The following is a 12,707-nucleotide window of genomic DNA, read 5'->3' as shown; positions in this document are numbered from 1 at the left end:
CTGACAGCTTGTCCCTCCCCCACCAGCCTCAATTTCCACGTGTCTAACACTCTCCTAGCTCCGACATCAGAGTTCCAGGATGAAAGGCCATGCTTCCCCTTTGCACCCTGGTCAGCTGAAGGCAGAGTTGGCCAGAGACAAAACTCCTCCTCCTGCAGCTCTTCTGAAATGCCACCTCCTGGGAGCTGAACTTATGGGGTTCCTGCTTGCTTCCCGCTCACTGATGTGAGGCCTGGGCCAGCCCTACACCCTGGGGAGGAAAGAACTTAAGGGTCCTCAGGCAGCTCAGTGAAAAGCAAAGCAATCAGACTTGTTCCGGGTGGGGCTGCAGGTCCACACTGAGGACTCCTTTTTATTAATTGGCTGTGGGGAAGGGCAAAGCTTCTTCATGACCACATCATGTTGCAAAAGACTGGAAGGAAAGGAGTCCTGCTTCCCAGAGAACACACACCTCATGTCATTGTGTTCATTATCTGTCTCTGAACAGGGTGGGGACGGCAGGGGAAACATCTGGACAAGGCAAAAGAATCACAGCACCCGGTGGCAGTAATAAATGAGGTGGGCAGCCTGCATCAGAGGAAAGGGACAGCCCCTGAGATCACCGGAGATGGAGGCTCTGCTGAGTTGTGCCTGCCTCTGACTGCCCTAGGGAGGGGAGAACAGGGCAGAGGTGGGGCTCCTGCCCAGTGCCAGCTGCAGAGGGAGGCAGAAGCTGCTGTGCCAGCCGGGAGGAGCCGTCCAGTCTGACAGGGCACTCACTTCCTCCCCATCCCCACTCCCCCAGACGCTGCAGCTCAAACAACCCCAAATAAAAACTGCCCCACAGCGAAGGGAGATGGAGCCTCCTGTGTCCTAATGACTGCCTTCTAAGTACAGCCACACCCTTTGCCGGCAGCCAGAGCACACTTCCCAGGCAGTTGTACAGGCCTCCAACTCTGAGGCTGGGGCTGGAACAGGAGCTGAAGAAGCCAAGGGCCCTAGTGGGGAGAAGGCTTTGGAGTCCTGTGCCGTGTCTGCCCACAACAGTGCATCTGGAGGTTGAGGAGAGGTGGGTACCCTCAAACACCACCCCGCCCTCAGGCCCACAGGCTGCATTTTCCATAGGGTGCCTCTCCCATGGCCCCAAACCCACCCTCCTCCAGAGTTCTTAGGCCAGAGGACTCTGGTCTCAAACCCAAGTCCTCCTTGGCCGCAGGCCTCCCAGAGCCTCCCCACAAACCAATGGCTCTGTCTGACCAAGGCTGACAGCCTCTCAGGGGCCACGGTGAGCAGGCTGTCCATGGTCACAACAGGTCTGCTTTTTGGGATGAAAAAAGGAAAACTGGTCCCAACCCACACTGAGCCCACAGCCTCGGCCTTCCCAAGGGGCCAGGCTCTAACCACTGATCCAACCAGCCCTGATGGGTTCTTTAAGGCAGGACGATTTCACTCCACTTGGAGCACCCACTGGTGTCCTAGGAAGGAGCTGAAGGCAAAAGCCAGAAGGGAAACAGTGGAGAAGCTCTCAGGATTTTCAGACCCTTTACGGCCCCATACAGCTTTACTGAAGGAAAAAGGTTGGAACCAATTTCCTGTGTATTATGTTAAACTTCACTTTGAGAATTTCTTCTTTAACTATTTGGAAAGCCTCCATCGAAATCCCTCACCCCAAAGAGCACCCCACTGACAAAGGGTCCTTGGGGGCTTCCAGAGGCACCTCGAACCCCAGCCACCACCATCACTGTCATCACACAGAGCCGGGCCTGACAGCAACACCAACACTAACACTTTCAAGGCTGGCTATGGTTCTGGGACCATGCTGAGGCTTTTATAGATGTCGCCTTATGTTATCTGTACAATTCTATGATTATTATCACCTCCTTTGTAGAAATGAGGAAACAGGTTAAGTAACTCGCCTGCTATTAAGTCACAGAACTGGGAGTAAAAGCCCAGTCTCCAGCAGCTGTGGGCCGACCCAAGCCTGGCTTCAGGACGGCAGACCCTCCAAGCCAGCCACAGGTCTTGAACATCTAGCAGTAAAGAGAGTGGCAGAGGGCTGTGAAGGGCCAGCCCATTTCACCGGGGGCTCTCATATTTCTGCATACCCCCTGCCAGCCACAATCCTGGGGCTTTCCCAGGCTCTAAGTTCTGGGTTGTATTCCCCCATCACACGAGAGGCTCTTCTAGGGCAGGGGATGTCTCCCAGATCAGAGCTACCTGACGTTGTTACCAAAACCTCCCTCTTCCATCACTGCTGTCCACTGGCCACAACCACCTCCAGGAACTCCACCAAATACTTTAATTGCATTCTCATTTCATCCCTTACATCAATCTTCTAAACAGGTAAGTTAGCCCCATTTTACAGGTAAGAAAACAGAGGCACCAAGGGTTTACTTGACTTGCCAGAAGTTGGCAGGTTTGGGACTGGAATCTGGGTTCTGCGATTCCACAGGCTCCTCTGCTTAACCATGAGGCTGCCGTTCCCCAGCCAGGTTCTGTCTTGGTGACACAGAACTACTATCTGCCCTCCCTGAGACCACCACATCTGGTTCCCAGAGTTCAGGTGTGATACTGCTCTTTTCCACCATTATCCAAAACTGAGGTGGGTTCACCTGGTCCTCTCCATCTTGCCCTCTCCCCACTGGACAATGCGCAGACTCACAGCTACGTGCTCCAGGAAAGGCCACCAGGAGTGGCCATGAGAACCAAAGGTGGGAGGTGGGGACCACAGTGGGGGCAGCAGCCCTCACCGCCTAGTAGTGGACATGCCATGAGGGCCAGTGTACTAACTAGAAAAGCAGGCCGATTTCACAGACTTTTCCTCTGTCCACCACAAGTGTCCCGCTCCCCCTGCCCCCTCAGGGTTCTATAAATAATCCAGGTCATCAGAAGAAAGGCAGCAAATTAGATTAGAAAGATCCTGGTAGAAATACACTTCTATCAAGTTAGTTAAGTCTTCCATTGAGATCAAGGGGTGGCAAGTCCAATTCTCCAAGGGGAACTGTCCTTGGCTGAAAATAGGCCCACCTGGGTCTACAGGCATAAACAGCTCAGCTGAGGAATATCCATGGACCAAGAAAGCAAGGGCAGGAACTGAAAAAAAAAAAATCAAAGGCCCCTCCCCAAGTCACTGACCTTGCAGGAGCCCCTCCCTATAAGCCCAGAGACTTTTCTGTGTCTCCCAGATATGTCAGGTACCAGTCTGCTCAGACTGGCTGAGAGGTGGAGGTTGAAGGGCTAAGCAAGAAAGCGATACAATGAATTTGTGAATGGGAGCCTCTTTGGAAAAAGAAAGGGTTAAAAGATCCAGGGGAAGACTTTTCCACCCCACACCCACCTCCTTGGGCTCCCTGAGCCAGAAAGGAGGGAGAGGACAAAAAAGGGGAGGAAAAAAACAAAACAAGGACCAAGCTGTACCACATGATCCCACACCCAGCAACCAAATAGTCAGTCATGAGAGAAGGACAGGAGGCGAGGGGAGGGGGCCATGCGGCCAGGTCACAGCCCTGCAGGGAGCCTGCCCTCTGCTTCCCACTCCAGGCCACAAAGACCTATGAAGGCTCTCCCCTGTTCATCTTTTGAAAAATGTTCAAGGTCAGGTCTTTTTCTATCCAATTCCTGTTTTCATTGGGGTCTGCACTAAGTTCATCATTTTCCTCCAGCAAGCCTTCCTGGATTTACTCGGTTGTATGCCATTCCACTCACACCTGTCCTTACTTATGGCACACCCCTGCCCTCATGCCCTGATCCTCCCCATCCAGGGCTCATGAAGCCCAGGGGAGGTGTCACCCCAGAGCATCACTTGAGTGATCCACAGCAGGCTGTCAGCCCTGGGGACTGGCCTTCCAAACCCGCCCAAGCCCAAAACAGGATATGAGGCTCCAAGCCTGAAGCCTTGATCTTCACATGGGGGGAAGGTTAAATGCTGCCAAAATAAATGAATACAAAAAAACCCCACTGGCCCTTTCAGGTTGAAGTGACCGGAAGATTAGTTCCTGCTGTGCCTTAACCCTGCTGCTGTTTCCACTTCAGGCAGGAAAGGCAGGAGCTTGAAAACATTTAAATATTTAGTTTTTTACTTAGAGGTACTTTAATTCTCAGAACAGGGACACAGAGGGACATGGTACAGGGGGTATCTCTAGGAGGAAGAGGGCATCCCAGTTCCAGACAAAAAGCTGATGCCCTGGCAGTCTCTAGGTCTGGCGGGGCCCTGGGTTCAGTGCCGCCCTGGAGGACAACACTGCACCTTCCTTCCCCCACAGGGTGAGGCGGCGCCTCTCCACTCCCCTTTGGGCCTGGCTTGGGTCAGGTGCCTGCAGTTCTCCTCCCCTTTCAAGAGAAGGGGAGAGGCCTGGAGGGCCTAAGAATGCCTCAAGATTTTTCTTCTGGAGGTTCCCACTGACCAAGAGCCTCTGGATCCCACTCCTAACTTTACTTGTCAATTTACTCCTAACGCTAGACCACCATTCACACCTCCCTGGGCCTCCTAAGGCCCACCAGCGGCCAAGCACAGCACAGTGCACGTTTGGGAACAGGAAGGGGACCCCGAAATGCTCAGAACCAACGGATTGGTTTACGTCCTTGAGCCCCCAGGCAAAGGGCGCACCGCTCAGGCCGAGGTTCGGGGTCCTGCTCTCCCACTCGCCCCGCCCGGAGAGGCCTTTAACCGTTTGGGGACCCCGCGCCCCTCACTCACTGTGTATGCTGGGCGCGGCCTGCGCCGAAGACCTCGTCCAGAGCTACCGTGGCCTGGCCCAGGAACTTGTCGACGCCGATGAGCGAGCGGTGCATGGTGGTGAGCACGAGCTCGCAGGCGGCTGCGGAGCCTGCGGCCCAGGGCGACGGACCGGCATCGGGCTCCTGCGCCCGCAGCAGGCCGTCCAGGGCGCCGGGCGGAAGCTCGAAGGAGCATTCCTCGCGCCACTCCGGGCAGCCCGGGGTCTTCTCCACCACCGACGTGCTGTACTTCTCGCGGCCGACCTGGATCACCGTGTACGCGTCGCTGGTGCTGCCCGCGCCCGAGCTCTTGCCCCGCAGCCCGCGGGCCCGCAGTACGGTCACCTGGACGTGCGTGGGTAACCAGCGGGAGGGCCCCGCCGCCGGCTCGGCGCCCCGCACCAGGGCCATGGCAGGAGAAGCGGCGGCAGGCGAGGGTTGGCTCAACCTGGCGCAGCCACCCGGACCAAGCGATAAAATGGGCAGCGGCGGAGGGCTGTCAAGAGCCGGCTAGGAGAACCGCCGCCGCCACAGCCTGCACAGCAGCCGCTGCAGCTGCGGGCTGGGCTGGGCGGAGACGACCACCACCTCCCGCGGCCCCACCTTCCCCGCCGCCTGCCGCGCGGCGACGTCAGTGCTCCGCCCCTTGCCCCGCCCCGCGGCCGGTGACCCAGCCCCGCGCGGCGGTGCGGCAGTGCTGCGGTGGCTCTGGCCCCGCGCCCTAGCTCAGGCCACCGCAGACCCTCCTGGAGCTGAAGGAAAACTGCCGGGCGCGCGGCCTCTGCAGAGGGGTGGGCGGGGCTTCCACGTTGGCCCCGCCCGGGGCTGGGGGGACCCGCGAAACCCCGCCTGCCAAAGGGCCAGCGCAGCACCCTTGGCGGGTTCTTAAATGCCCGCTTCGAGCCTCTCGGCCAATCCCTAATCTTCCTTCCAGAAGTCCTTGCTCTGGCCCTAAATCTGACCCCGCCCCCCCCCCCCCCTCTGGGGATGGCCATCCCCTTGGTGGGGGTATTTGGAGGTAATGAAAGAACCAGCTGCCCTCCTCATCTCGAGATGCTCTTCCCCTCCACCAGCCCGCCCTTGCCAGCGAAGATGTCCTGGTGAAACCAGAAGCGATTCCCGCTTCGCCCGGTGACGGCCCCGCACCAGCGACCTGGAAGCGGGTGAGCTGCCGCTGCATCCAACCTCCGTGGGAGAGGGGACCACCGATGCGGCAAGACCGCCGAGCGGGAAGACAGAGAGAGCTGGGCTCGCCCTCAGCGGACTCCGTGGCGCGGGCAGAGTGATGAATAAATGAGTAACCACATCAATATTTTAAGTGTTCACTCAGAGCGCTGGAGTTCATGCGTCACGAGTTGGGAGAAATCGTAGGCTCTGGTGGGGGTTTTAAACTATTACTTCCACTCATTAAGTGCCTACTATGTGTAAAGCTCTGGGTGTTACTTGCATGCTTGGCTTATTATTATTATAATGATGGTTAATTATAGATGCTGAATTTCTGCCGGCACTAGTTTGTGCACTTTATATGCATTACCTCATTTTATTCTGGGAGTAACCTTGTGGGTCAGCATGGTTTTTATCCTTATTTTCCACAAGATAACATTTCAATTTAGAAAAGTTATCCTGCCCAAGATCCTTAACCAGGGGTAGGATTTGAATTCACACAAATGACCCCAAAGCCTGTCGTTTTTTAATTTAATTTTATTTACTTTCAGAGCCTACACTTTAAAAAATGTAATGCAATACACATATGCAGCTTTTTAAAGATCAAATAGGACAGCGTTGACCAATGTGACTCAGCTGGTGGAGCACAGTCCCCAAAAAGCAAAAGGTCACCGTTCAGTTCCCAGTCCCCATACAGGCCTAGGTTGCTGGTTAGGTGTAGGGGCGGGGGTGGGATATGAGAGGCAATCCATCGATGTTTCTCCCTCAGAGGGATATTTCTCTTTTTCTCCCTGCCTTTCCGGCTCTCTTAGAAAAAAAAAAAAAAATCAAATAGGACAGAAGTGCTTATGAAGGAAAACAAAAACTCCCTCTCCACCCCTGGAATCAAAGATAACCATTCACAGTCATTCCTGTTTGCAGGCCTGGTGGTTCCCTCCATATCTCTGTATAAAATGCTTGTAGAGTTACATTTAGATTTATCAGGACTGGTGTTATCTATTGTCTTCCTGCTGTGATAGAGGATGAGTTGGCTCAGTCACACCCGCTTCACTCCCTCAGTCTCGTGTAGTGACGCTGCTATTTTTAGTTCCTCTACTGGATACCTTTTTACTGGAAATCTTTACTTCTCCTTGGGGAGACTCCCCGCCAGTACTCCTTGACTTCCTGTGCTGTGAGAGGAGGATGCCAAAATCCCCACTCTCCAGGCCACGTCCTCCACCAGGGAAAAGGAAGTAGGAAACCAGGCCCATGGGGGCACATCTGCCACAGGCCCAATCCTGACCACCCTCCCACCTAACTCTGTGAACATATGACTGGGGTGGAGGAGTGCTTGGCATTGAGTGTTGTGGTCCAATGAGCCTGTGGACAGCGCCTAGCTTTGGAGACAGCCAGATCTGCCCATGGATCTGTGCTCTCTGCCACTTAGCAGCAATGAGACCTGAAGTTTAAGCAGGCTCTCTAGCCTCTTGCAACCTCATTTCCTCATCTAGAAAAGGGAGATAATTATTCCTACTTCAAACAGTTGCTGAGAAGATTGCATAAGAAAATGTTGTCAAAGATTATAATGCAGCCCTGGCTGGTATGGCTCAGTGGATAGAGTGCTGGCCTGCAAACCAAAAGGTCGCTAGTTGATTCCCAGTCAGGGCACATGCCTAGGTTGTGGGCCAGGTCCCCAGTAAGGGCATGTGAGAGGCAACCACATGCTAACGTTTCTCTCCCTCTCTTTCTCCCCTTCCCCCCTCTCTAAAAATAAATAAACAAAATCTTTTTTTAAAAAGGTTCTTTTATGGGTCCAATAGTTTTTAAGTTGTGGTGTTTCTTCTTTCTTTCATTGTCTTAAAATTCTTCTAGAAACTATTTTGCTAAATGATATAAGGTGAAAATCTAACTCTCTTTCCCCAACAGCTATCCAAGTTTCCCAATACATATTGCAAAACCCTATCCCTTTGCCATTGGGTTTTCATATATGTTCTTATAAATACTATAGACAGAGTCTGAACTTTGTATTCTGTTCCACTGACATTTGTATCATTATGCCAGTGCCATCTCTTTCGATTATTTTTGCCTTTTAAGTGCATTATTACAATGGAAGAGCAAATCTTTACTCATTTCTTTTCTTCAAAGATTTTGTAGCTACCTTCACCCTTATATTTGTCCACATGAGCTCTAATTCCTTCAGAATTACGAGATAAATTGTTGTGAGAAAAATTGACATCTTTACAAATAGTGGCCATTAAAAATCATGATATAATCCCTAAACTTAGGAATAAGACAAGGATTTTTCTCTCCATTTCTATGCTAATGCAATTAGGCAAGAAAAAGAAATGAAAGCCATCCAGATTGGAAAGAAAGGAGGAGTAAAACTATCTCTATTTGTAAATTACATGATATTGTAAATGGAAAATCCTAAAGAATCCACAAAGAAACTATTAGAACTAATGAATGGCCTCAGCAAGGTTACAGGATACAAGATCAATATACTTAAATCAATTCTATTTCTACACACTAGAGAGGAAGAATTGGAAACAAAATAAGGAAACGATTCCATTCATAAGAGTAACAAAAAGGATAAAACACTTAGAAATGAATTTAACAAAAGAAGTATAAGACTTGTACACTGAAAACTACAAAACATCATTGAAAGAAATTAACAGACCTGAATAAATGGTAAGACATACCATGTTCATGGATGAAAAGACTTAATATTGTTAAGATGGCAATATGCCCCAAATTGATCTACAGAATCAACATATCCCTTATCAAAATCCCAGCTTGTGTTTTTGCAGGAAATGACAAGTTGATTCTTATTGACATGCAAAGGACTCAAAATAGCCAAATAAATCTTGCAAAAGAAAAGCAGAGTTGTGGGACTCATACTTCCCAATTTCAAAACTTAACTACAAATCAAGAGAGTGTGGTACTGGCATAAGAATAGACCTAAAGATCAATACAATAGAGCCCTGGCTGGTGATCTCAGTGGATTGAGTGCCAGCCTGAAAACCAAAGGGTCACGGGTGAAAATTGCCAGTCAGGGCACATGCCTGGGCTCCAGGCCAGGTCCCCAGTTGGGGTTGTGTGAAAGGCAACCAGTTGATGTATCTCTCACACATCAATGTTTTCTCTCCCTCTTCTTCTCCTTCCCTTCATATCTTTCTAAAAAATAAATTAAAAGGTCAGGAGAATAGAATTGAGAATCCAAAAATATGCCCTAACATTAGAACCAACTGATTTTCAACAAAGGTACCAAGACTATTCAACAGTTTTTTCAGCAAATGGTGTTGGGAGAGCTGGATATTCATATGCAAAACAATTAAATTTGACTCCTTCTTTACACCATTACACATATTATACACTTAGTAAACAAAAATTAACTCAAAATACATTTATACATACATGTAAGCACTAAAACTATGAAGAAAATACAGGAATAAATCTTCAAAACCTTTAGGTTAGGCAAAGTCTTCTTAGATACAACAACAAAAGCACAAGCAAACAAATAAAAAATAGGTAAACTCAATTAAAAACTTGTGTGCTTCCAAGGATACTGCCAAGTAAGTGGAAAGACAACCTGCATGATGAAAGAAAATATTTGCAAATCATATATTTTATAAGGGACTTTTATCTAGTATATATAAAGAACTTTTACAATTTAATGGAAAAAAATCCCATTTTGGCAAATGACTTGAATGGCTATTTCCCCTAAAGAAGACATACAAGCAACAGGCATGCATGTGAAAAGACACCACAAACATTGGTCATGTTAGGGAAATGTAAATCAAAACCACAGTGAAACACCACTTCACACCCGAAAGAATGGTTCTAACTTTTAAAAGACAGATAATAATGTTGTCAGGACATGGAGACATTAAAATCCTCCCACACTGCTGATGGGAATGTAAAATGGTATGTAGCCACTTTGGAAAACAGTTCGGCAGTTTCTCAGATTGCTAAACTTGGGAGTTACTGTATGACCCATCAATTCCACTCCTAGGTATATACTCAAGAGAAATGAAAATGTGCATCCACACAGAAAGTTGTGCATGAATCTTCATCCCCAGATTCCTACCTTAAACCTATCAACCTATATCCACTGTGTGTTTGCCATCTGAGAGGTACAACTGTTCTGTGTGCTTCATTTCCCTCTCTTCGCCTTGGAGCAGTCCAGGGTTCTATCTTCTCCTTCAGTTCTGTAGTTCCCATCTGCTGGCCCCATACTGCACCACACAAATATGCTCAACTTACTCCCCATAAAAAAAAAGAGAGAAAACAACAAACTCCCTCTCTCCATCGGTCTACACCATGTCCTCCTTTCCACCAGGTTTCCTGAAGATGATTTGCCCTCCGGGTCTTTTTTTTTTTTTTTTAATCATTGTTCAAATACAGTTTTCTCCTTTTTACTCCCAGTCCAGCCCCGCCTCCCACCCCTCCCCTCTTCCCTCCCATTACCACCCTCCTCCTAGATTTGACCATGTGTCCTTTAAGTTTGTTCCCATGAACCCTTCCCAATGTCCCCTGAAATTCCCTCTACTCTCTCCTGTGGTCACTGTCAGCCTGTCCTCCGGGTCTTTATTCCCTTACTTCCCCATTCACGCCCAAACCACTGCAGTCTGGTTTTGCACACTCCTGCCCATTCATAATTGCAAAGTCCTAAGGCCCTTCTTCAGTCCCAGTCTCACTTGACCTCTCTGTGGCATCCAGCAGTTAGTTAACCACTCCTGTCTCCCAGCTACCTCAACCGACTTTCTGCCTCTGGGACTCCACCCTTCTGTGCTTTCGGTCCTGCCTTTTCCTCAACCCACTCCTTCTGGGCCTCCTTTGGGGGCTTCTCTTCCTCCCCATTTCTTAACATTGGTTTATTTCTCAGCCCTCTTTTCATTCCTCAGACTCTCTGCGAGATTCACTTTTATACACGTGGTTTTATCCACCCTGTACATGACTCCAACTACCACACATCACCTCCAGCCCGGTCCTCTTCTGTGAACCTCAGATCCGTACTTACAAATGCCATGCAACACCCACAGGCACCTCAAACTCAATAAGCTTGGATGAGTTTGCTAGGACTACCATAACAAAATACCACAGACTGGGTGGCTTAACAACAGGAATTTATTTTCTCACAGTTCTGGAGGCTGAAGTTTCAGGTCAAGGTGTTGGCAAATTTGGTTTCCTCTGAGGATTCCCTCAGCTTGCGATTGGCCAATTTCTGGCTGCCCCTTCACGTGAGTGTCCCTCAGGCTACGTGCTGTCTGTGTCCTAGTCTTCTCCTCTTATAAAGGACACCAGTCACACTGGATGACCTTAATGGCCCTGTCTCCAAAGACTGTCACAGTCTGAGGTACTGGGGGTTTGGACTTGAACATATACAGTGAGGGATGGGGCACACAATTCAGCCTGTAACGATGTTGAAAGTTGAAATCATCATCTTCCCCACTGTGACGGGCTGTCTCTCCTGCATTCCCTCTCACAGTAAATCTGTCCAAGCCCTAACCAGAGTCCCAGAAGCTACAGTACTGTGCTCTTCGAGGGTAAGACTAGGCAGTGAGGTGCTTGCACCAGACCTAGAGGCGGCACAGGGCATCCACTTCTTGCCTGCTTCTCAGATGCCAGATTGGAAGCCCAAGAGGGCTCAGTAGCCAGCGTGAGAGGCTTCCTCTGGCCAAAGGCGTGACAACAAGGATAAAAAATCGATTGGTTAAAACACATTAAGTATTTTTAAATCCACAATTTCACAATTTTTGAAAATTAAATTTGCAATCATTAGAAGATACTAAGGAACCAACATCTAAAAACAGGGAAAGAATTTTGCCCTTTTTATATGAATTGTAACATTAAGTAACAAAATAGTAGATGAGAGGAAGTGTGTATAGAAGTGTTCCAGCAACTGAAAGAAAAGGGAATGATTTAATTGGAATATCACTACAGCCTCTAATAAATGAAAAAATCTAGGCAATGATTGTGAGTGGCTGCTGACATCACACCAAAAAAGAGATAGCTGGGAATCATGTGCCTCCTAATGGAAGAACACACCACCACCTATGAAGTAGTCTTGCCCCATCAAAAAAATATATATATATAACCAGAATCTGATCAAGTCTCTAGATCCAACTACAAGTTTTTAGAAACTACATGAGACAAAGAAAAAGGTTAAGTAACGCAGGGATATAACCAGCAAAACACAGACTATTGGCCAAACAATCCAGTTCTTTTCAAAATATGAATTGTAAGGAAAAAGAACTACAAGAGGAACTTAGAAACTTGAAAGGCACATTTAAAAAATGAGTATATTATTCCAATAGCAGTGAGTACACCCACCACCCAAGTCACGGCTTCTGAGAACATCCTCCAGCGGAAGGAACCAGGCTCCCTGGAGAAACGGCCAAATCTGGGCCCGGAGCCGGGGTGGCGGAAGGCAGCCCTGGATCCTGCTGCACTGCTGGAGAGCAGGAAACTCCTCGCGGGAACACAGGGGCAGGGGGAACATCCGAAGAACACAGGTACCCATCTGAAAGAGCACCCAATGGCCAGAGCTGGAACAATCTGAGCCACAAAATAAATCACAATAGTATTGGATTATAACCCATAAAATAAGATAAATATTCAGGAGGTTACAGTGATATCAATAAATGATTGAGTGAATAAGGTAAATGAGGAGAAAAGAAAAATCTTCCTTATAGAAATATTCTAAATCATGTATGTAATTACTGCCCCTCCAAGAAGTGGAGCTTAATTCAGCTCTCTTTGAGTGTGGCTGGACTCAGAGACTCACCTTTAAAACAGCAGAGTATGAAAAATAGTGCCGTTACAATGACAAAACTGGCAGACACCACTTTCATTGGGCGATCTGGAGG

The 12,707-nt window shown here is 48.9% G+C and overlaps 1 protein-coding gene across 3 annotated transcripts in view; it reads right to left on the bottom strand.

Annotated features, from left to right (window-relative positions):
- Positions 1 to 5,326, bottom strand: part of RAB11FIP5 (RAB11 family interacting protein 5) — a 34,960-nt gene extending 29,634 nt beyond the window's left edge. The window contains exon 1 of one of the 3 annotated variants that reach the window (XM_028515825.2): positions 4,676 to 5,326. In XM_028515825.2, coding sequence (XP_028371626.1) covers positions 4,676 to 5,106 — 431 coding nt within the window. In that variant the 5' untranslated portion in view covers positions 5,107 to 5,326. The remainder of the gene's footprint in view (positions 1 to 4,675) is intronic. The other 2 variants (XM_028515824.2, XM_028515826.2) reach the window with 2 other exon arrangements.
- Positions 5,327 to 12,707: the final 7,381 nt, after the last annotated feature.

This window comes from Phyllostomus discolor, chromosome 6 (assembly GCF_004126475.2).
Source record: "Phyllostomus discolor isolate MPI-MPIP mPhyDis1 chromosome 6, mPhyDis1.pri.v3, whole genome shotgun sequence".
Lineage (NCBI taxonomy): Eukaryota > Metazoa > Chordata > Mammalia > Chiroptera > Phyllostomidae > Phyllostomus > Phyllostomus discolor.
This window is presented reverse-complemented; position numbering and strand designations above follow the sequence as displayed.